Raw genomic sequence first — 24,191 nt, 5'->3', positions numbered from 1 at the left:
CGGGGTCAACCACCCCTAGCAACAGGGTCAACCACCCCTCCTCACTAAGAGGAGTTTCTGTCGTCTCCTCAGAGTCTCAGCAGAGAACTGAACCACTGAAGCTGAGGCTTCTTGTCAGGAATGTTTAGGATAAGATAGGAGCTCTGAGAGGCTCTCAGGATCTTTAGGAATATGGGCCCAGAACTTTTTCAATGGTATTTTGGACCTTAGCAGATATCCGATGCAGCTGGTCGTTGATGTGGTTCAGAACTGGTTGCCCACAATTTTGTTGGATCAAGCTTGGTTGCCTAGATTTGTGCTGGACCTGACTCTGGATTGGGTTCTGATGAACTGGTTTTTCACTTTAGTACTTTTTTCAGTTTTCAGTTCCAGAACCACAGATGATTACATGTTTTCAGACACTCCAAAAATGAACCTGATTCACCTTCATTCAGTTTTATTTTGAAAGCAACAAAACCAGAAACAGTGGTCAATGTACTGGGTGTGTTTCTGTGTCTCTGGACTCAGAACCAGGACATTGAGGTCCAAATAAGTTCTCCAAACACATCACATTCACATAGCATCACACACTGAACTTCCTGCATCAGGTTTTAGTGTCAGTCCCACCTGGACCAGTTAGAGACCAGGTCCATGTTTGTTTCTGGCAGTTCTGGTTATGCAGAGCCAGTGTCCTACATATTTTAGATGTGGTTCTGGCTCAGTGTGATGGTTCCAATGGTAGAATAATTTCCTCAGCAAGTCATTGGGTTTGGCAAAGGGCTTCTAATGACCTGGTCATCTGATCCAGGTGTACTGAACAAGAAAACATCTAAAACATGAAGGATTGGATGCCACTTTTTTAGAGGAACTTAGTGTCTCATCCTGTACAGGGTCACTGGGGCTGTGGTCCTGCTGGTCCTGAAGGTCCTTGAGGTGAAGGAGCATCACTCCTGGATTCGGCAGCATCTCCTTCAGGCTTTGCAGCTGAGCACCTGCACAGGTAGGTGAGATGGTTAGTTTTCTTGAATAAATCCAGCTTCATGCTACGTAACTGAGGTAACTGGTCCATTTATGTGGTGCTATGATGTCAGTGCATCAAATGTAACTCAGAACGTTGTCACCTTGTAGGCAGAGTTAACCTGTCTGTCATATGAAGTCTGGCCAGTCTGAATGCTTCTGGTAAACAGTTTTGATTGAGCTGAACCTCTTCATTCAACTGAACTGTTAAGATGCTGAACTATCACCTGAACCTACAACCGGTCCCTCAACTGAACTGGACTGGATCACAGAAATGACCTGAACATTTGAAATAAATGGCTGAATGCCTGAACTGAATTAAATTCTTGTAGATGGTTTCACAGATAGTGGTGATGCAGCAGGTGGTGGTGAAGCAGGGGGTGGTTGTCCTCATTCTCCAGCAGCTGTGTGACGTTACTCACTGCATGGCACCAGACAGCAGGAAGCGGTTCTCCTCTCCATCCAGGATGCCATGGTAAAGACTGATGTCCTGCTCCAGACGCTGTCTGTTGCTTAGCAACACATCATAGTCATGACGCTGTTGTTCGATCTCGCTTCGCACATCGTTAAGCTCCGCCTCCAGCTTGGCCACCACGGAGCCCAGGTTCTGTAGCTCTACGTCATGCCAGTGACGGGCATCGCCCAGCGAGTTCTCCAGGCCTCGTTTCTGCAGGATGATAGATCAGGCTGGTTAGCCATCATAATATTGATCACATTATTACTCATTTTGTCATCGAGTTATTGACTCTGTGGATCAGAATAAGGGATAGATCAGGTTTTTGATTATCTTAGAGATTATTTTATCTGTTAACTGATTAGGGTTTTGGTTTGTAGAAAGTACTCCTGGATCAGTGCTTCTTTGTTCTCTTTGTGTCTCTGCTCTGTTCTCTCAAACCTCCAGTCGGTCGTGGCAGATGGCCGCTCACACTGAGCCTGGTTCTGGTTCTGCTGGAGGTTTCTTCCTGTTAAAAGGGAGTTTTTCCTCTCCACTGTCGCTACATGCATGCTCAGTATGAGGGATTGCTGCAAAGTCAACACCAGTGACTGTCCACTGTCTCTACATGCTCATCTAGGAGGAGTGAATGCTGCAAGTCACTGACTGGATGCAATCTGCTGGGTTTCCTTAGATAGAAAAACTTTTTATCCAATTTGAATAAATAACTGAATCTGACTGTTTGATAGTTAGGAATAACTGGAATGAATGAACCTGAGTGGGAATCTGGATGACTGATTGAATTGACTTTGTAAAGAGCCTTGAGTGCCTTGTTGCTGAAAAGCGCTATATAAATAAACTTGACTTGACTTGAGACGGCTTGCGTTGTGAGTTGCTGCTATTGAAATAAACTGAATTGACCTGAATTTGTAGTTTGATCGACGACTGCATGCCTCACCAAAGCTCTGATGGACTCTGTCTCGGCCTGCAGACTCTGGATCTTACAGCTGACATCACTGCACTCTGTCTTCAGTGCCTCCACCTGCTCCTCCTCGGGACTCAGCCTGCTGCCCACACACTGCGCCTCCTGCAGCACACACAGGTCAGACACACCTGAGGGGACACCAGTAGACACACCTCTGGCGACACCTGTTTTGGTGATTTGTCCTTACTTTACACTCCAAGTAGCCCTCAGTCTCAGCTCGGTTCCTCACCATCACCTTCTCCCAGTGACTCCTAATGTAGGCCAGAATCTGGTCTAGACTGGTTTCAATGGGGACATCGGGTTCATCAACCTCACGTCCAGCCATCTGGTTGTAGAGAGTGTGCACATCCTGCATGAACAAGAGAAGCACTGGTCAGATAACTGCAGCTAAAGGAAGATCCCTCTCTGACTCTACACCTTCATCATAGTCCTACTGTCTGACTTGTGCTTAAATCTAGATTTTAACTGTGTGGTGGAACCTGCTCATGGTTGTGCTCCAAGCTGCGCAGCTCAGCCCTCATGTTCTCCATTTGCTCCTCCAGTTCCACCTTTGTCATGTTCGCCTCCTCAATCACTCTGTGCAGGGAGCTGATCTCCTCCTCCACCGCCCTCCTGAAGGGTTGCTCATTCTCATACCTGCAGAGAGAAACTGACATCATCACCACACCTCCTCCTGTCATTAATGGATGATCAGGGCCCAGAGTGTTGATCATCACTCTCCAATCAGAGCTGGGGTCATTGATATCTGAGACCAATCAGGATCTGACCTTTCTTTAAAGTCCTCGGCGTTGGCCTGAACGTTCTCTGTCTGCAACATCAGCCGAGCATTGTCCAGGATAGCTTCACTGACCTGCAGGGTGTGGGAAATCAGAGTGATCACAGAGTCCTTTCCTTCTCACCTCCCCCTACCTCACCTCTGTACCCAGAGGTCGTCTTCTCCTTCATCCCTGTGTTGCCTTCCCTCCCTCTGTTCTCTTTCTGCCACCCCCATCCTTACCTTTCTGTAGATGTCTTCCCACTCCCTCCTGAGGGGACCCCAGGCTCCGGCGCTGGATGCCTTGCGGTCCAGACAGAGTCGGATCTGCTCCTCCAGCTGTTGGTTCAGCTGTTCCAGTGCTCTCACTTTGTCCCGGTATTCCATCAGGCAGTTGTTCATGCCCATTGCCGTTGCTCCACTTCCCATGGGCCGTTCACCAGCTCGAGGCAGAACCGGTGTGGCACTGCTCCTCATCCCCTGCAGGAACACACTACTGATTCCCAAAGCCCTGCGAGATACACGTGTTCCCAGCCCAGAGATTGGACCCAGTATGGGTGCAGAGCCCACAAAGATGCCCCGGGGGGCCGTGGTCCCGGCCGCGCCCATCCTCCCACAGGAGGTGGAGGCTGGGCGCTCGGAGGACGACTGTCCCAAGAAGGATGAGTGGCGTCGAGGCAGAGGCATGACGCTCAGCAGCTCCCAGTGTCAAACCCCTAACGGCTGCTCGCCTCCTGGATTTATGGGAGGATGGAGTTCTGGAAACATGGACCGCTTTGTTCATGAGCTGTTTGTGCTGTAGAGCATCGCAAGCTTTTGTCCTGATGGAACCAGGGAGTCACATTTCCGCTGCATCAGCAGGTGGGGAGGGGGGTCAGGAAGAGCCGTGAAATAGGCCACCTGAGCTGCACGTGCTCAGAACCCTCTGACCACACGCTGAAAATATATTGAAAACCTGCTGGAGCAGATCCAGAAAATCTGCTGGAACAGATCCAGAAAATCTGCTGGAGCATGGCTCTTTATGGACATAAAGGTTCACTTCCTCAGATTCTTCAGTTACATCTTTTGGTTGTGAGTGTTGCTGTCACAAAGTGGCCATCATTACGCTGTAGTCGTTGCCTTCCTCAGGACAACTACTCCTGGTTTTCTCTTCTCTGCCAGACTTTCATGTCTACATGTATCTGCTCCTGTTTCTTCCTAGTCAAATGTTTGTTTGGTTGGTGGTGTTCCTGCTGCTGTAGCTCTTTGGTTTCAGGGTCTGTAGAGTTTCAGCTGGCTTCATCTCCCAGCCTCCTGAACTCATTTTCTCACAAATGGGAAGACCAGGACGGCTGCTTTGTTGGAAAACAACCTTTTCTTGTGTCTTATTCCTGAATGATGGAGCAGCAGGGGAGCAGATGGATCAGAACTTCCATATGAGGGGTCATGATAAAGAAGGAGCTGAGCTGAAATGTGAAGCTCTGGATTTACTTCTTCATCTGTGGTTTTGATGTCTGGATCAGGCCTGAATTAGCATCCTCTGGGTGGCGAGACTCTGCCTCAAGGCCCTTACATACTTCTCAAGAACAGATGGCCGCTCACACTGAGCCTGGTTCTGGTTCTGCTGGAGGTTTCTTCCTGTTAAAAAGGGAGTTTTTCCTCTCCACTGTCGCTACATGCATGCTCAGTATGAGGGATTGCTACAAAGTCAACGCCAGTGACTGTCCACTGTCTCTACATGCTCATCCAGGAGGAGTGAATGCTGCAAGTCACTGACTGGATGCAATCTGCTGGGTTTCCTTAGATAGAAAAACTTTTTATCCAATTTGAATAAATAACTGAACCTGGATCAAATTAGGAACAACTGGTATTGGATGTAGCTGACTTGGAGTCTGTTTAGATTGCTGAACTGAGTATATTGCTGTCTGTAAATTGGACCTGTTGGTCTGTAAACGCGTCTTGAGATGACATTTGTTGTGAGTTTGAGTAATGGAGATGAAATGCATTGAGCTGAATTGAGAACTGGGAGTAAACTGTGGACTTGGACTGAACCGAGGAGTTGGAGTAAAGTGAGCAGTGAGTAAACTATGACTAGGGAAGATGATTTATTCATAAACAAAGTGATCCAGAGTGTTTTACACAGAATAAGAAAAACATGTAAGATTTGAGAAGCATGAAGATCTCATCTTCAATCCTTCATCAGGAAATCAGGTCCTCAGTCAGATGATCCACAGCTGCAGGAAACATGTTTCAATCCTGATGTAAAGGAGCTCACAGTTTCTGAACATCTCAGGTTTTCAGGGACTTGGTTCCAGAGCTGAGGAGCAGAGTAACGTTTGGTTCTGGTTCTGGATCTGGGAACACTGAAGGCCTGCTGACTCCATAGCAATAGCAGAGTTTTAACATCTATTATTTGACAATGATTTGGTTTGTAACGGACTGGTTCTGTTCGGTCTGCTCCAGTTAATTCTGCTAGTCTTCAGGGTGTGATCCATCTCAGTCATATCTGGAGATGTTTGTGATTAATGCTGCAGAGATTAGCCGAGCTCCTTTCACCTAACGAGCTTCATGCTTGCTTACAATGACTCACTGCTGCTGCAGTTTGTCTGGGTTCCTGGGAAACGACGGTCCTTCTGAATAACACCAGAACATTCTCATGTCACCACATCAACACTCATGTTTGGGTCTCAGCTCAGCACTACACTGGAAACTCCCAGGCTGCCTTTCAGGTCTTCAGATTTACCATCAGACTCTCAGATTCTCTCTGATCAATCTCAGCAGGAAGTGCTGAAAACACAAGCAGGAAGTGGTGAGCACCAACGCAGCAGCAGAACTTTCCCATCTGCTTCAACAGATTGACGTCTCAGTTTGAAAGCAAAGAGGCGGTTGAATCGGTCCACAGATCCATATCTCAGTGTCAGATATGCAAAGCTCAGGGTTGGTCAGTGTCTCAGAGAAACAGAGAACCGAGTCCAGGTTTTGTTCTTGATGAAAGTGGTCCAGTAGAACAGCTGATACGTCTGAACCCAACCAGCACAGAGAAGCAGCTCCACATGACAAATCAAAAACCTGAGCAATTATACAAAGGAGTCGTTTCTCAAATGTCTTCTGGTTTGGACAACATAACCTGGCTTCCCTTGTGGTGACATCAGGTCAGCAGCCTGATGCTGATTGGTCCTCAAATTGACATCGAGTTGTTGTATTTTTGCTTTTCTCGCTTCTCTTTTTGTCACATTTGTTTTTGTCTCATATGAGCCACACATGACCGTCAGAAAACATCAAACCACAGATCTGAGGTCAGGTTCCTCATTCTCTCAGACAAAGAGGTCTTTAATCTGAAAATAAACTCACCGTCATGATACCAGGTGGAAAACATGGTCTTCTTGGTTCATTTGCAGGACTCAGATGAATTTCTCAAAATGATGTCCCCCCACCCTTCATGAGTCTGCAGCTGCTACTTCTGGACAACTTCTACACCTTCCAGTTCCCTCTGTAAAACACACATACCTTCAATGATCCTTCTAGCCAACACATTTAGTGGCTGTGTTGCTCTGCAGATGATGCTCTGCAGCTTTCTTAGGGTCTTCTGTCCCAAAGCCATGAAAATCCACTTAAAGCACAAGTTACACATGTTCGTGTAACTTCACCCATGTCCACCATAAGCAGTTTTTTTTATAAACACGCAATATTTTTATAATCTGCAGTATATTTACCCTTCAGCACTTCTAATCTGCGGTATGTATATTATACAGTATTTTTTCCCTTCAGTACTTCTGCAATGTTTGTTCTGTGAAGTGTTTTAATTCTGCAGTATTTTTACTATGTAACTTTACATCACAGTTGACAAAAAAATCACATGTGGGGTTCCCCATGGTTCCATCCTGGGACCCCTCCTATCATCTACATCCTCCCCCAGCCCAGATCATAGCAAACAAACTAGATAAGTCTCTATAACTACGCAGATGACACACAGCTTTACATTACAACGTCACCAGGGGACTATGAATCTATTCCAGCGTCGGGTCGATCCACAGAACAAATCAATTTGTGGATGAATCAAAATGTTCTTGAATAAAAACAAAGCTGAAGGATTTATTTTTTGGACCAAAGAAGAAGCGATTAAGAGTCAGAACACAGCTTCAGTTTCTACAGCTAGAAACCACTGATCAGGCCTGAAATCGGGTTTAGTGATGGACTAAGACTTGAACCTCCAGAACCACATAAAGACAATCACCAAGTCAGCCTTCTATCACCTGAAGAACATCTCCAGGATTAAAGGTCTAATGTCCAGCAGGATCTGGAGAAACTCATCCATGCGTTTATCTTTAGTGGAACTGACCACTGCAGGTTCTCCACAGGTCTGCCTAAAAGGTCCATCAGACAGCTGCAGCTGATCCAGAACGCTGCTGCCTGGTCCTCACTAGAACCTAGAGAGTAGAGAACATCAGCCCAGTTCTAAAGCACTGGTTACCTGGACCTCAGAGAAGAGACTAAAATACATCTGTTAGTTTATTAGTCTGAATGGCTTACTACCAAAATACATTAAAGATCTAATGCTGTTGTATGAACCTTCTAAACCACTCAGGTCTTCTGGTTCCAGTCTACTCTGCAGAACCAGAACCGGAACCAGAACCAAACATGGAGAAGCAGCATTCAGTTCTTCTGTTCCACTGATCTGGAACAAACGTCCAGAAAGCTGTAGAGATGCTGAATCCCTGAGTTTTCTAGATCAAAGTTAAACCTGTTTGTTCTGTTTAATCTATGAAACATCATTAATTTCAGTCTGTGGTCCAACATTTCTTCACCTGCCGTCAACAAGAAGCTGCTATGAACCTTTCTCATCACGTAAAGCACGTTAAATTGTCTTCCTGCTGAAATGTTTTATATGAAGAACCTGGCCTCGCTGCATCGTCCAGATGTGTATTTCAGTTGGTAACTTGGTCAAATCATTCATGGTGTTTCGTGTTCTGTTTTTAAACTGAACAGACAGGAAGCAGACGGTTTAACCACGCAGTTAATAATCAGTGCTGCACAGACAGACTTCCTGTCTGCAGGTGAACCAGTCAGTTATTCCCATCTCTGTGTTGTTTTATTAAAGCAGAACGTTGTGAGGAGAATACAGAACAAAGCAACCTTTTAGTTTAGAAAGGACTTCTGTCAGTTTGTGTCGGCAGCGACCCTAACCCTAACCCGTCAGAGAGAGATGAACGTTCAGGTGTCACTTCTGCTAAAGAGCAGTTTCCTCTTTTTGCAGATGTCGTTGAAGCTTTAGTTCCCATACAACATCTGATGTTTGAGATCACAGAGCAAAGTTCAACACGAAAACACAAACAGGATGAAGGGAGGAAGGATGTGAAGCAAACAGCCTGACTGCGCTTCATCAGCTTCCTGCTGATGTTCACGCTCACAAACGCTGAAGACACTTTAAACAGTTTATTCTTAATGATCCAACATAAAAACATGTACAGTCATGAAAACTCACAGCAGGTTCTGTACAGCAGGAAAGAACCGGGCTCTGCTAGCCTCTGTTAGCATGTGTTAGCGCTGGTGAGCGGGTTTAACGTCACAGAGAAGAAAAAGACAAAATTCATATTTATATCAGAGAAAACACACATTTGACCCCAAACACATTAGGTCACATGACAGACAATCACCTAAACAGCAGCTCCAAATTCTCATGTAAAAAAGATTCACAGTACAGAAAAGTCCTGATAAAGTCCCCCAAATACCCAGAAACCTCATGAGAAAAACCCAAACACAGGGATGAGTCCTGAAAAAGTCCTCATAAAGTCCTGAGAACTTCCTGGAATGTTCTGAATGTGATGATTATACTTGGAGTCTGTTTGGACAGAAAACCAAAACCTTCCAGGTGAAGCAGGTAGATCACAAAGGGAACAAGTCCTTGACGGCAGACATGAACCGAACCAATTCGGGATCAAATCCAGCCTTTCCGTGTTTCAACAAGCTTTACTAACTGAACACTTGGTCAGATCCCACCTTGCTAAGAACAGGAACAAACACATGATTCTGGACTTTCTTCTCCTCTGCACAAGAAGACCAATCAAAGATCTGAGCAGATTTCATTCTGTTGAAGCAACCTAAACAAATCCCCTGAATGATTTAAGGGTTTAACTGATGGATTTTAAGGGGATCATTGTAGTTCTTCTTGTTGTGAACTTGTTTGTTTGAAGATCTTGTGACTGCAGAGTCACAGCTGACAGAGAAGTTAAGCAGCAGCATGCATCTTAATGAAGCCTTCTTGAAGCTGGGTGAAATTGGCCACTCTTCCTGTTGTCACTCATCTTGTGATATTGAGGCTGCTGCAACACAAACAGAATGTTGCATAGCTGCCTCTACAGCGACAGGGCCTGGGAGGTGTCGCTGTCTGACATCACTGAGATCCTGGTGGAGCTCAGAGGACTCCTGGTCTTTCCCAGAGGAGTCTTGGTTGGCTGCGGCAGGCAGCAGCGCAGCAGCCGCTTTATGTCACGGCGGAAGCGAACACCAACAAACACGTAGAGGAAGGGGTTGAGAGAGGCATGCATGTAGGCTAGACTCTTCAGCACCTGCCCCGCCATGTCTATGGCCTTCACCTTCTGGCAGTCTGTCACGGTCATGTTGGATGCCTGCGTGGCCTCCATCACCAGCATGCTATTGTAGGGCAGCTGCGACACAATGAACACCACCACCACGGCCAGGATCACTCGCATGGCTTTGTGCTTCTCAAAGTTACGAGTCTTGAGCAGCTTGGCGATGATGATGCTGTAGCAGAAGGTCATGACAATGAAGGGTACGAAGAAACCCATGCTCACCTGCAGTGACAGTACCAAGATTTTGGTGCGGTTTCCTAGGTTGGATGGGTAAACCATCCTGCAGTAAGATTTGGAGCCTGCTTTGGCAAGGTCAGCAAAGTACAGCTCAGGCATGGCGAGCAGCAGCGCCAGCAACCAAACCCCAGCACACACGAGTCGGCTGTAGCGGCGGCGCTCCATCTGCGAGTTTTGTGCCTTGGTGGTCTGCACAATGACGATGTAGCGGTCCACGCTGATGCAGGTGAGAAGTAGTATGCTGCTGAACAGATTCACCTTGTAGAGGGCGGAGTTTATCTTACACATGGTGAGGTCAAAGAGCCAGCCGTGTGATGCCTCAGCTGCCCATAACGGCAGCGTGACCAGGAACAAGAGGTCGGCCACCGACAGGTTCAGCAGGTACACATCAGTCATTGTCTTCAGCCGCTTACGGAAGCTCAGATAGATCCATACCACGGCCAGGTTCCCAGCTCCACCCACAAGAGTGATTATCCAGAAGAACGGTGGCTCATACTGACTTCTGAAGTCCCGCACCGACTGCCGGTTGCACATCAGGTCTGTGACGTTTAGATCATAGTCTTCATAGTACTCTTCTTCTGGGGTGGTTGATAGACTGAAGTAAGATGGGTCCTACCAGGGGAAAAAGACACACCTGAAAACACCTGATGTTACCTGATCAAACCTGCTGCATAATTATTAGTAGCTGGATCGATTATTTACCTCTGTCGTCATAGCTGTGATGATGTCATCCATGGAGGTCATGTTGATGCTCATGTTGATGGTGATGAGGTCATGTAACTGGAAAACACAGACATGTTTACTGATGTCTGTCTAAATTGCGTCATTTCCTGCTCTAACTCTTTCAAAAATAAAAGCCTGACACTGATTGAAAATGTCTCTAAATATTGATCAGTTCAGTAAGAAACAGAATTCATCAAAGTTTCTGTCTGAATTTAAACTTTATCAGCTATTTATTACAGGTAACCCTTGAGCAATCTAAACTAGGCTGAATGAGCCATGATGATTCTCCTGCAGTTAAGCAGAAGTACTTCATGTTCACCTTAAAAACCTTTCAACTTATTCATTTTGCATCAGGATTCAAACTCACTCATTTCTTGGTTTGTGGAGGAAAAACCTCAGAAACCTCACAGAACCGATTTATACGTTCTGATACTCTAATAAGTGAATCCTTGGTACACCTGTGTACAGGTGTTCTGTAAATCCTCACAGTTCTACTTAAACAGTATCTGAACAGAAGGACCCAGACAGGCAGTTGTGGACTCACCATCGGCGGCTCCTCGTCTCTGCAGCGTCTGGCTGGTTGTTACTCTTCTCACTTTTGGTCCGTTAAACCACAAAATGACGAATAAGAGGAAGAAGCAACGTCAGAACTCACGCAAGCTGTCGGGGGAGGAGCTCCAGATCCACAAACCTGCCGCCAAAAACATCGCATCACACATCAGAGAGGCAGAAACTGACAACAGAGCTGTTGGAAGAATTGTATATAGATTTATCTTATATATTTTCCTTTTCTTTAACTTTACTATTTGATCTTTATAACCTTTCATGATGTTTGTGTGAGTAAAGGATGTGATGAATTTGTCTGCAGGCAAGGATCAAAGGTGGAGTTGAGAAGGAAGAAGTCACAGTTGAGGAGGTCATAAAGATGAAGGCTGATTGTGATGAACAGAAGACACTGATCTTAAGATGATGAGACTGTGTTGTTAAAAGATAATGGTGTTTATGACCTGTTTAAGATGCAGATGTTTTTCCCATCCTTAGAGAGTAACGTTCTTTATAATTAGGGACCCCAAAGATAATAAAGAGAGGAACGGACAGATGGTTTTCAGAGCGGTTGGAGATTTGTAACTGAAGCACATCTCTGTCCGTTCTCCTCGCTGCAAGTTAATAACTAAGTCTTTGTCTTTCTCTTCTTTTTGTGATGTCATAAGTATTTTAGGTTGTTTGAACCTGACAAGAACAGCAAACAGCTTTTAGAGACACAGACATAACAGAGACTGAGTCCAATCCTTGATCCATCAGCTTCCAGAACCTTTTAGCAGTGGTTCCTGCTGCTGTGGAGAGGTTCTATCCACTCTTCTTTGCTTTGGTTCTGCTCAGCTCTCTGAAGCTCCTACCACAGCATGCCAGTTAGGTTCGGGTCTGGACTTTGACTAGACCATTGCAAGACCTTGATTCTTTTCCTTATTTTTGTTTATGTGAAACAAGCCCAAAGCATCAGCCCTCCACCACCATGCTTGACAGTTGTCATGAGGTACTGAAATGCCCATCTTTGCTGAACTGTCAGCACAGGCGTGTGACTCACCTGAGTGATGTCTGTTGGAACAGACTCAGGAGTTCATCAAACCGACCTCGTAGATGGCTGAACCCTTCGTCACGGCTCAGACTTGTTGTGCTGTCTGACGAGTCACCCTGGAACATGTGTCTGAGAGCAGCTCGTTGGGACTAGAGCCAAAGAAAGGCCCGGTTTAGGTGAACAAAGACAGGTTCCAGGTGGGAGGTGGCAAAGCGATGACATCATCACTATGCTACCTGATACATGAAACCATCACCTGCATGTTTTCTAAGATCTCATAGAAATAAAGGAGAAGCAGCTCATGTTGGGACTCTGAATGTGGTTCAAAATACTTCCTAGAACTATGAACATGAACTGATGCAGTTTTAAAGTGTGGAGCTGAACTGGGAACTGGACTGGTGTGTGTGTTGATCAGCTGCTGCAGAGTAATTGAACTCTTTGTGTTTTGCTTCAGTTGCACAAACTTGGAAAATGGTAAAATAAACTGTTCCTTCTTGCTGACCAGCCAATCAGCTGCTGTTTGTAGTGGTTACCGTGACAACACAACTGTCACCCCCACCTGGGCCTTTTGTTTTTTTCTGTTGTAGTATCGAAGTGCCTCATCTGTAGTACTGAGGTGTCTGTGGTCTGAACATGATGTTCTCTGCTTCACCTCCATTTCCTGTTCAACACACACACACATTTATATATATGGATCTCCTTTTCTTCAGAACTACCCAAATTCTTCGTTCCTCAGTTATTCTGGTCCATGTAGACATGATGACATCACTCAGTTGTTGTCAGCTGAGCATCCATGATCAGAACCTTCTGTTCCACACATCCAAAGATGTTCTGTTGGACTGAGACCTGCAGGCAGTGAAGACCATTGGAGTTCAGTGTCATGTTCAGGAAACCGGTCTGAGATGACCTGAGCTTTGAGACATGGAGCATTATCCTGCTGGAAGGAACCACCAGAAGATGGTTCCACTTTGGTCAATCAGAGATGGAGATGGTCAGCAACAATTCTCAAAAAGGGTGCGATGGTTAAATGATGCACAGTTGGTTCTGATGGGCCCAAAGTGGGCCAAGATAATATCCCCCATCCCATGTTGCCACCACCAGCCTGAACCGCTAATACAAGGCAGGTTGAAACCATGCTTTCATGTTGTTTACACCGAGTTCTGACCCGACCATCTGAATGGTGCAGCTGAAATCCAGACTCTTTGAATCAGGAAACATTTTTCCAACCTGTTCTGGTCCGGTTCTGGTGAGTCTGTGTGGTTTAGTCTCAGTTTCCTGTTCCAGCTGACAGGGGTGGTACCTGGTGTGGTCTTCTGCTGCTGTAGAACATCTGAGGTTCCACATGGTGTGTGTTCAGAGATGGTGTTCTGCAGACCTTGATTGGAACCAGTGGTCATCTGGAACCAGTCGGCCCATTCTCCTCTGACCTCAACAAGACATTTTCCTCCTATCAGCTGCTGCTCTCTGGATATGTTCTCTTCTTCAGACTATTCTCTGTTCTGGGTGAAAATCTCAGAAGATCAGCAGGTTCTGAAATACTCAGAAAGACCAACAGCCATGCTACATTTAAAGTCATGTCTGACCCGGTTACATTCTTTTTTACTGGGTTTGTTTTTATCTGAGCAAAGTCAAGCTGAGTTTTGGACTCTGGTCCATCCGAACTGTTCTGATTATCGATCACTTATTGTTTACCGGGTCAGACTCTGGAACACTGTGTTCTCTCGTGCTCAGCTACCACCGTGTGTCAGTCTGCGGTCGCAGCTTGTCATGCAAGGCTGCTCAGGGTGAACAGCGCTGGCACGCGATGCTGCGTCTCACACACACTTCCTGCCCCCAGAGGAAAAAAACAGCCTGTTCTTCTGCTGCTGCCACCAGAGACTGGTTGTCATGGCCACCACCTCCTCCTGGCAGTGGCTGGTTCTGCAAATGCACAGACAGAGTTCTGAGACCACTAAGGTCAAAGGTCACACAGCAGCCGTGGTGTTGTTCAGGGTTAGGGTTGAATTGTGAGGGCATGTCTAGATTGCAGGGAACATTCGTGGTTAAAAACTAAGATGATCAGCAGCACAGTAATAATATTCCAATGGATGAACGGTTTATCATCATTCTGAACCGATCGTGTTTTATATTAATATTAGGACATGAAACAAGGAATGAAACAACATTGGACAAATCTCCAGGATCAGATGGTTTAAGGGGGCATCTTCTTCACATTAAAAGAAACACTCAGGTTCTCAACAACCTGTTCTCACATTTCTTGTTAAACATGGAAACATCCTCAAGCTGGCTGGACTTCCCACCAACAGACTGGTTCCACTGACTGATCAACTGGACCTGCTATCAGGACCAACTAAAACCAACTGAGGGTGACAGGTTGAAGGAACAAACAGACCAGTAGGTGGCGCTGATGGAAGATCTTCAGCCAAGTAAAATTTCTGAGCTGAAATTTTAAAAATAGTTTATTCCACAGGAGAAGACGGTTCTGATAGTGTTGACTGTATTCTTGGTTCTACTCTGAGTTTGGATCATTTCTCTTAGGTTCTGATGTTTGTGGGTTCTAGAATGACTGTTAATGCGGGCTTTAATCTATAAATGTTATTTCTGCCTGAACAGACGGCAACGTCATGTTTGGACCGGGTCGTATAGATAATCATTGAGAATTGTCTCGTTATCTTTATGTTGGACATGTATGTTTTTATCTTCTGTATTTGAGTCTGAATGTGTGTTGTTGCTGATATCACGTTATGATCCTGGTTAGAAATAAAGTTTTTCAATGAAAACCAATCAGCTTGCAGCTGATGTCATCTTCCAAACTCCTTTTCATTGGCTGTCAGCCACAGCCACTTGTAGTTGGGTCAGTGATCCCAGAGTGGGCTGTTTGACTGTGACTGAGGTTGGGTCGTGTTGGGTCGGGTGCCCTCTCTCACCTACAGAGTTTGGGGCCAACTCGCCGTGCAGACTCTGTGACAACAGAGAAATGAGCTGGGTGCGGCGCTGATAGTGTAGGGGTTAAAGCGCGCGACCATCTGCAGAGGCCGCAGTCCTCGAAGCGGCTGTCCTGGGTTTGAGTCCCGGGTTCGAGTCCCGGACGCAGTGACATTTTCTGAATGTCTCCCCCTCTCTCTACCCCTCTTTTCTGTCTGCCTACTGTCAAAAAAGAAATAAAAAAGGGCACTAGTGCTGAAGAAATATCTTTAAAAAAAGAAGAAACGAGCTGCACCAGATTTACTGAATGAGCAACTAATAAGATTTGATAAAGAACTGATTTGTTCTTAGCAGTAACAGGGTCAGGAGGTTCTGCCTGTTGCCTTTTCCTCAACTTCTACTTTATTCTGTAACAGAGAAGAAAAATGCAGTTTTTCCTCCAGGTGACAGATTTTCCTGATGAGAAGCAGTCAGTGGGACCCTGGATCAGACTGCTCCAATCTCTGCCAGCAGCATAGAAATATTGTCAGACACATAATCAGGTTTTATTATTGATAATAACAAACTTTATTTTTATTATAATCTTGGATACAATAAAATGTTGGCAACTGGACAGGTGTGTTTTTTGCGTTTCTCATTTCGTTGCGGATGTATTTATAATCACGCTGCGCGTGTTTCTGCGGACGCTGTCAGGTTTCAAGAGACACAAACGTTTGTTTGTGACTCTGTCTCTAGACAGCGAGAGATCCGTCACAGCCTCTCAGCGCAATCGGGTCAAGCCCACGTAAATTTTTGTTGGGACCAGATCACGGCCTGCCAGGGCCATAAAGTGAGGGGCCAATGGCCCCCTGCCCCCCCCCTATTCCAGCGCCACTGTGACAGACACTTCAAATAATCACAGCTGGCTGATGATACAACTATATTTATTTCTAATGTACATGAGTTGAGTAATGCTATTGATTGTATCCAAAAATTCTCCGCAGTGTCCGGCTTAAAAATGAACATTAAGAAGTCTGTTTTATTCCCACTTAAAGATTCCATTCTGACTGAAGTTAATGGCATCAAAAATGTACTAACTTAGGAGTGATTATTGAAGAAAAAGAAGATTTACGTAGCACTTCAAATTTTGACCCCATTATAGAACAAATAACTAAATTGAACATGTGGCTGATGAGAGACCTGTCATTAAATGGTAGAATACTACTGTCCAAAGCTGAGGGAATCTCCAGATCTGTATATACATCCTTATCATTAGAAATGCCATGGGAAGTGTGCAAAAAGTTAGATAAAATTCTATTTGACTTTATATGGAAACATAAATGTCATTACTTAAAAAGAGATATTCTTTGCAATGACAAATTTTTTGGTGGATTAGATGTTCAGAAATTTGAAATGCAAAATAATTCCTTTAAAATTAAATGGTTAACCAACCTACTTAAAAGGGATTGATATGGTTTTGGAATATTTTCCCCAACTATATTTTTAATCAGGAGGGTGGACTCCAATTCTTATGAAAATGTGATTATAAAACTGAAAAGTTACCTGTTAAGTTATCCAGGTTTCACCAACAAGCTCTCCTTGCTTGGAAACTCGCTTACAAGCATAACTTCTCACCAACTACTTATTACATTTGGAACAATGGGAATATTTTGTATAAGAACAAGTCACTTTACTATAAAAACTGGATGGGTAATGGAATTGCGCTTGTCCAACAACTCTTAAATGATAATGGAACGTTTTTGTCATACACTGAATTTCTGACCAGATTTAATATACCCACAACAGCTAAAGAGTACGCTGTAGTTTTTGATGCGCTACCCAACACTTTGAAACAGCTATTTAAAGGAACCAAACCTGTTGTTTTAGCTGGAGATAAACTTAGAAACCTTATAATGGCTTGGTAACGTAGAGGTCAGTAAAAAGGTTTGATCCAACAAACCAATAAGAACATGTTTACAGAAGGTTACTTTACCTCTTGGTAGATTTTTTTGGTCTTCTGTATTTGGGGAAATTAACTGGAAGCAAATTTGGTTAAATGGAGAGAAATGTTGCATAACTAATAAAGTTAAGGAGGTTACATATAGAATTCATAATATATATTCACTGGAAAAATTTAAACTTAATATTGACTACTCTTGTACATTCTGTGAACAACATATGGAGACAATTTCTCATTTATTTTATCAATGTACTCATGCAATGACGTTCTGGGTAGAGGTACAACAACTGAAAACTGGACAAACAATTCAACGTACAGAAAAATACATTATACTATGTTTTGATGATAAGGACATGGATCAAGATTTGATCTACTTCACGCAACTTCTACAGGAAAATTCCTCATTCACAAGAAGAAACTGACAAACTCCAAACCAAACATATACCACTTCAACAAGGAGCTCCATTCATACTACACCACAATTGAAGTACTTCTCGATTCTAGATAAACCTAATGTGAATTTCTGTAAGTAACCTATACACTGATCAGTTTACTTTCTTTTCTGTGCTTGATCATTTGATTCTGTACTCAGCTGTTATACCCCTGGTAGACAAATGTTTTATATGTTATGGTTATGGAAATTAATTAAAAAAAATTAAAAATTAAAAAAAGGCTTTAAAGGGTAGTGCCATCATAGAGGAACCAGCAGAGGTTTCGCCTCCGTTGTAGCACCCCCTTCAGGTGAGTCGCTTTCTGTCAGTCTGGTCGACCCAGTCAGCAGGTTCCTGCGGGCGGGGTCAGACTGCTCCACGGTCACCTCAGAGGACAGCCGCCGGTTGATGGCTGTTGATCCAGCACTGGAGCCATCAGCTTCGCTCTCTGTCCAGCAGGAGTCGCTGTCGGAAGCTGAGGACAACCGGCTCTTACTCCACCGTCCGTTGACCTGGACACCAGAACCCAACCGGACCCCTGGCGAGCTGCTTAGCGTGGCGCGGCGAGATGAGGCACTGCTGGAGCTGAGAGAGGTGTGAAGGTCCTTGTCCTGCAGTCGAAGCACAGCACGCAGGAGCGGGAAGTGGCGGCCAATAGCAGCACGGTACTTTGGGTGTGTGATGGCATAGATGATGGGGTTGTGGATGGCAGAGGCCTTGGCGATGATTGCAGGTACCGAGTTCATGTAAGGAGTGAGCAGGTGGGCATAGCCAGCGGTGGCAGTCAAAGCAACGGCAGCGTAAGGGGACCAAGACACGATGAAGAGCAGAATCACTCCCAGAGCCACTCTGGCCATCCGCCACTCGCTGCGCAGGCGCTCATACGCCTTGTTGGTCTCTCCACAGTTTAGCTTCTCCACTTCCTGAGCCGCCTGCCGCACCGCCCTGAAGATGGACAAGTAGCAGATGGCGATGACAGCGAGGGGGATGAAGAAGACAAAGACAAAAAGCAGGAGAGTGTAGGTGCGCACCGTGACTGTGAAGCTCATATAGTCCCAGCTGCAGGATGTCTGCAGTCCCTCAGGGATGTAGGCACTCCACCCAAAGAACGGTGGCAGACTCCAGCCCAGCGAGTACACCCACACCCCCACAATCACCAGACAGAGCCTCTGCCGACTGACTCCGCCCAGCAAAGCTAGCGGCCGCGTGATGGCCAGGCAGCGGTCCAGTGAGATGGCTGTGAGTGTCATCATGGAGGAGATGCCGAACAGAGCACCGCAGAAGGCGTACAGCTCGCAGGCAAACTCCCCGAACACCCAGCGGCGATGCAGGCTGGCCACAAAGAAGACCGGAGATTGCGTCACTGACATCAGGAAGTCGGCCACCGCCAGGTTGACCACCAGGAGGTTGCTGGGTGACTGCAGCGTCTCACTGCGACAGAACACGTAGATGACCAGAGCATTTCCCAGCATTCCTGTCACTCCCACCAACAGTATCACAGAACCGATGATGTAATGGGCATGCACAGGAACGTCCACGGTTGGGAACAGGCGAGGCTGCAGAAGAACGCTGTGAGTTGGGATGGGACCAGGGAGGTGGAAAACATTCAGCATCCCAATACGTTTCTGGTGACCTGAGCAGTTTTTCGCCAGGGGGCAGTCAGATGCCATCCCACTCCTGTGGAGGCAACTTCTCACTGGGCGGATGGGTACTGACGGGTCTGTTGGTCAGAGGTTGACTGGATTTCTGTACGCCAATTTAGTTGGATATATGACAGATTCTGAAACACTTTGTAGGATCCTGACTGGATGCTGTCTGAACTCCTGCTGGATGTTGGTGTGATTCCAGGTTGGGTTCTGGTTTGATATCTGGATGATTTTGTCTGGATGATGTTTCTGGCAGCTTGGTGTCGAGGCTGTTGATGGAGGCTGTCTGGAGCCCTGTGGGATGCCAGTTCAGTGTCCCTCGGTTCTCTGTGGCTGGATATCTGCAGGATTCAGCGTGGATCTTTCCTCTGATCTGTCAGCCGTCACCGTGCTGCAGCTCTTTATGTCAGACTGATCGATTGATGACAGGGGATATTTGAGTGGACCATGGAGCGATCCAATAACGCTCAGAGGCTAAATTAACATCTGGAGCCGAGGTAACCTAATTATTTCCCTTTAACGAGGGTTACTTTGGCACTAATGATGTTAGAACCCCTGGCGCTGCTGACAAAGAGGTCACATACTCTGAAACAAACTAACCAAATGTCCTGAACCCTGCTTCGTTCTTCCATTGAACAAGTTTAGATTTAACAGCTTCTCAGCTGTTGGTACCAGACCCATTAGACCCACAGGAGGAACCTTTGAGAGTTAAAACAGATCTCTGATATGAAGGTCTGCAGGTCTGGACCTGACAGAAGCAGAGAGACACTGAGATGACCTGGCTCTGGATCTTATGGGATCCATAAGATTGACTGATAAAATATCAATACTTATTTATATTTAGCAGAATTCCCAAGAATCACAGGAAAGGATGGGACTTGTAAAACTCGACCCAGGGTTGGACTCTGGTTAGAGGGACTGGTTTGGACAGATGTTTTGAAAGAGTTGGCAGATGGTGGGATTTCTGCAGCTTCTCCATCAAAACGTCCACACAGCAGGAGTCCATCCGCCTGAGGAGCTTTCCATCCCATCAGAACATCAATCAGTCGATCAGCTGATGGATCAGAGAGCAACATGGACCTTTTCTCCAGGGGAATGGAGGAGGACCTGATGACCCAAACTGTGCCTAGAGGGAATTGACACATTTAGGACTGAATCAGATGTATTGGTCAAAATTGATTTTGGCTCCAAAAGATCTGAAAACCAATGAAATCATGAAACTATTCTTTTTTTTTTTTATAATTATTTTGGCAGATGAAACTGAGCTCTTTAATGTCTCCTGACCGTTGGAGGCTGAACCTGGTGCTCAGTGTCACATTGTGGGATTTGTTATGTGTTTGTCTGAGTCTGTCTGTCATGAGTAGAGTCACTTATGAGCGGTGATGTGCTTAATGCAGCACATCTGGGAGAAATCCAGACGGAGGCGCTTATAAGGAGCTGCAGGACATGCATTCATCCCCTGATGATCCCACATGAGAGGTAACCTCAAGCCTCCACGTCATTCGTTTTGAGAAACCTGTCTAGTGACCAGTTAAGCTCTGTTCAGTCTGTCCTAAGTTTACCTCTGCTGCAAACCCCAGGTCCTGTAAGCTGTCTGCATTCTGGAGACCATCTTCATTCTTCAAAGAACATAACCAACCGAACAAACCAAGCCCTGCAGTTCACTCTGAAGCTCCTGCCTGTGCCCGACGCCCTGATCGCTTCCCACGGACTCCCCTTCTCGGACAAGTTGTGCTCGCCAGCCCGCTCGCTCTCCGACGCTGCCCACGGACTTACCGACTTGGGCCCCCGGAGTAAACCTTCCCAGAACAAACCTCTGCATCGACGACCGTACCTCACAGCCTTTCTCTCTGACCAGCACCGTAAGCCCTCTCCTTTTCCTCCACACAGTCAATGATCTGCACAACTCCTCATCTTCCCTTGCTAATCCTGACTGTCCTTCACAGAGCTCCAGGTTCCAGCCCCGACCAGTACCAATCCCGGACTCGCCCCAGCGTATTAAATAGACAAGTTACAAACTGTTTTGGTTGTCTGCTCGTGGTTCTGCATGTGGGTCAGAAAGTTGCCTCCCAATATGTCACAGAGCAGCCGTGTTTCAAAGCATCAGATTAAGATGATGAGAAGAGATACGGACCCAGAGTCCATTCATACGCCACTGTTGACCCAACATCTCGCAGAAGGTGGAACCAAAACTGCCAACGCAGAGGGGTGAAGCAAGGAGGCCTCGCTGACGGCAGCAGAGTTTCTGTGGTAAAGTTCTGGGTACTGAAACACATGACGTGCAACAGGTTCTACTCGGTGTTGTCCGAACCGCTCAGACAAGCTGTGAGGCTAATTGAAATACACGGACACAAGATCTTTCAGTTGCTGCAACAAAATAATTCAGTCTCATCTACTATTTCTGACAATTATTCATTGTCCTATTTATAAATCCCACACAGACCATTGAGGCACTAAACTGCTTCAGTTTGAGCAGAGATTCAAGAAGAACTCCAGAACTTCTGTAGTGAACACATGATTTTATTCAACCCTATAAATACTTTTAAATGTGATTTCTTTTTGCATAATGAAGCATAAATACACCTGAGTCTGAGGACCTTCAACTGAAACCATCACACACTCATCCTTCACTGAGGTAGAGGTTCTCAGTGGTTCCTCATGTGAACAAGCGACAGAATTCAAGCCACCAAGAACAGAACCAGCTGTGAGCACGGTTCTTAACTGCCCTGCTCTGCAGAAAGGTCTCCTGTTTGGACCTACGGTCTGCAGAATCTAGAACCATCAAAGCCTGAGATTAAACTGTCAGTTGGAGGCATAGAAGAACGATTTCAGGTATCTCAGGTATTTCAGGAGTCCCAGGTGCTCCAGGTGACTCAATTGTAAAAAATAAAGAAACATCTACAAACTAAGTTTTCACTGTATTTATATTTTAGTGTTTTTCTGTGAATTTTCCCATACCTACAGGTCAGTGAACACAACGTATTGAATCTGTTGCTGCGCATGCTCAGTTCTCCTGTTTTGACTCTGAAGATGAATCAGATCCCAGCATAAGTCCAAAAAATACCCACGGTTCAGTTTTCATTATATTTTTCATCATAAACTAATTAAACTCTCCGTTGAAAACAGGTAATGGACCAAAAATCCATGAACAGCACTAGCGCCCCCTGTAGGCTTCCTATATAAAGCACTTCAACCCCCCTGATAATACTAGCTTACTAATATCCTGTTCTAGCAATAAATTAGACATTTGTGAACTCCTGCAGCTTTTAACTCCTAACATAACCAGTATTTCACATTTCTTACTCTTTTATAAAGCAGACAAATGAAATCCTTACTTTGTTTGCATCTACTTCAGGTTTCAAGCGGACCACCTCCTCCCTGTGAGCTTCCTGGGGAGCTCACTGCTAACTATAGTCCTTTAACTAAGCAGGAGCCATTCTGGAATCTCCTCACGTCTGGTTCCTCTGCTGCCAGTGAGGTACCAGTCGCTCCAGTCTGTGTCTTCTCACCACTTGTCCATTTCCCAGCATGACCTGGAATGAAACGGGGCCAGTCTTTGCTAACGGTTATCCAGGTATCCATGATGGACCTGGGATGAAGTTCCTTGTAAAGAGCAAAGCCTCTTCTTCCAAACTTTTGGATGGGAGATAAAAGTCTTGCTGTTTGTTTTTCTCCTGTTTGGTGAAATGCCTCAGTGGTGAAACAGCTACAGCTATTTCAGGAATTCCTTGGTGACTGTAAGTCTGCCTGAGACTCTCGATGGTCACACGTGATGTGGATCACTCCATGGCTTCTATCTATTTGGACTAAGCAGCCACCTGGATCAGGAACATCTTACTTCCTTCTCCATGGCTTGTCTGTGATTTTCCTATGGATGTAAAGGACCTACAGCAGGAATGTCCTTAAAGGAAACGGCCATCACATTTAGCTGCACGCTAACTCCTTCACCCCATTTCCTGGATGGGCTTCATGAAACTGCTAGATGTAAAAGCTGTATGACTATGGAGGGACGACCACTCTTCCTCCGTTGCGATGAGCTCCTCCCACCCTCTCAGTACATACCCTCCGACTCCAGGGGTCAGAGGGTCTCCGACTCCAAGGGTCAGAGGGCCTCTGACTCCAAGGGTCAGAGGGTCTCTGACTCCAAGGGTCAGAGGGTCTCTGACTCCAGGGGTCAGAGGGTCTCCGACTCCAAGGGTCAGAGGGCCTCTGACTCCAAGGGTCAGAGGGTCTCTGACTCCAAGGGTCAGAGGGTCTCCGACTCCAAGGGTCAGAGGGTCTCCGACTCCAGGGGTCAGAGGGTCTCCGACTCCAGGGGTCAGAGGGTCTCCGACTCCTGCCAGCAGAGGTTCTGTGACTCCAGAGGTCAGAGGGTCTGTAAATCCAGCCAACAGAGGGTCTCAGACTGCCCAGAGATGAATTTGCTGCGCAGTCACCCCTGGTTTATCACAGTCTTCAAACAGAAACCCGCCTGCTTTGCTTAAGCCACTGTCTCCTCCTTTCTTCCAAAGATGTGTAAATTGTTCTTCGTTCAGTAATTTTACTCTACAGCTTGTGTCAGTAATAAATGTCACCTCCAGTCATCTTATCTTCACTGCGATGGTTGCCACTGGTTAGGTCATGTGACATGTTAGAGATCATGGTTGTCCAGCACCAGTCCTCAAGAGGGCCGGTGTTAGATGTGATGCAAACGGTCCAAATACCCCCTCAGCGTGCCATAAAGTTCTGCAGAGGCCTGCTAATGGACCATCGTTTGATTCAGGTGTGTTGAACCAGGGAAAGATTAAAACCTGCAGGACACCGTCCATTGAGGACTGGAGCTGGACACCGCTGGTCTAGATCATGTTAACATCATTACTGTCCTCTGTATCACTCTCGTCCTTGAAGCAGAAGCATCCTTCCCCGTTTGCCAAGCTTGCATATGAAACCGTTCTGGCTCTTTTGGCCCTCTTTTGTCTCATAAAATCCCCATTCAGA

The 24,191-nt window shown here is 45.9% G+C and overlaps 3 protein-coding genes and 1 long non-coding RNA gene across 4 annotated transcripts; 1 reads left to right on the top strand and 3 right to left on the bottom strand.

Moving 5' to 3' along the window:
- Window positions 1-419: 419 nt before the first annotated feature.
- bfsp2 (beaded filament structural protein 2, phakinin) lies at window positions 420-3,919 on the bottom strand. The gene is made up of 7 exons (XM_047368013.1): window positions 3,412-3,919; window positions 3,182-3,264; window positions 2,894-3,050; window positions 2,602-2,763; window positions 2,388-2,516; window positions 1,419-1,663; window positions 420-971 (listed from the first exon to the last, which is right to left on the bottom strand). Exons 1-7 carry the CDS (start codon window positions 3,853-3,855, stop codon window positions 872-874), a joined length of 1,320 nt encoding a protein of 439 aa, XP_047223969.1. The 5' UTR covers window positions 3,856-3,919; the 3' UTR covers window positions 420-871.
- Window positions 3,920-4,058: 139 nt separating this feature from the next.
- Window positions 4,059-11,611, top strand: LOC124869852. Its single transcript, XR_007038671.1, has 3 exons — window positions 4,059-4,239; window positions 6,546-6,882; window positions 11,566-11,611. It is a non-coding gene; the product is annotated as an uncharacterized LOC124869852 (long non-coding RNA).
- On the bottom strand, window positions 8,566-11,555 carry ccr9a (chemokine (C-C motif) receptor 9a). Its single transcript, XM_047368014.1, has 3 exons — window positions 11,242-11,555; window positions 10,677-10,754; window positions 8,566-10,586 (listed from the first exon to the last, which is right to left on the bottom strand). The coding sequence occupies exons 1-3, from the start codon at window positions 11,242-11,244 to the stop codon at window positions 9,501-9,503; spliced, it is 1,167 nt and encodes a 388-aa protein (XP_047223970.1). The 5' UTR covers window positions 11,245-11,555; the 3' UTR covers window positions 8,566-9,500.
- A 4,142-nt stretch (window positions 11,612-15,753) lies between the features above and the next one.
- On the bottom strand, window positions 15,754-21,245 carry opn4.1 (opsin 4.1). The gene has a single exon (XM_047368012.1). It carries the CDS (start codon window positions 19,236-19,238, stop codon window positions 17,829-17,831), a length of 1,410 nt encoding a protein of 469 aa, XP_047223968.1. The 5' UTR covers window positions 19,239-21,245; the 3' UTR covers window positions 15,754-17,828.
- Between the last annotated feature and the right edge of the window lie 2,946 nt (window positions 21,246-24,191).

Source organism: Girardinichthys multiradiatus, chromosome 6 (genome assembly GCF_021462225.1).
Source record: "Girardinichthys multiradiatus isolate DD_20200921_A chromosome 6, DD_fGirMul_XY1, whole genome shotgun sequence".
Lineage (NCBI taxonomy): Eukaryota > Metazoa > Chordata > Actinopteri > Cyprinodontiformes > Goodeidae > Girardinichthys > Girardinichthys multiradiatus.
This window is presented reverse-complemented; position numbering and strand designations above follow the sequence as displayed.

Bases quoted from the DNA above. Each gene is read 5' to 3' on its own strand.
- opn4.1 (XM_047368012.1), bottom strand. From the start codon at position 19,238: ATGGCATCTGACTGCCCCCTGGCGAAAAACTGCTCAGGTCACCAGAAA.
- ccr9a (XM_047368014.1), bottom strand. The intron at 10,587-10,676 runs GTAAATAATCGA...TTCCCCTGGTAG, and splicing joins TCACAGCTATGACGACAGAG to GACCCATCTTACTTCAGTCT.
- bfsp2 (XM_047368013.1), bottom strand. From the start codon at position 3,855: ATGCCTCTGCCTCGACGCCACTCATCCTTCTTGGGACAGTCGTCCTCC. The intron at 3,265-3,411 runs GTAAGGATGGGG...CACACCCTGCAG, and splicing joins GGGAAGACATCTACAGAAAG to GTCAGTGAAGCTATCCTGGA. The intron at 3,051-3,181 runs GTCAGATCCTGA...TTCTCTCTGCAG, and splicing joins GCCGAGGACTTTAAAGAAAG to GTATGAGAATGAGCAACCCT.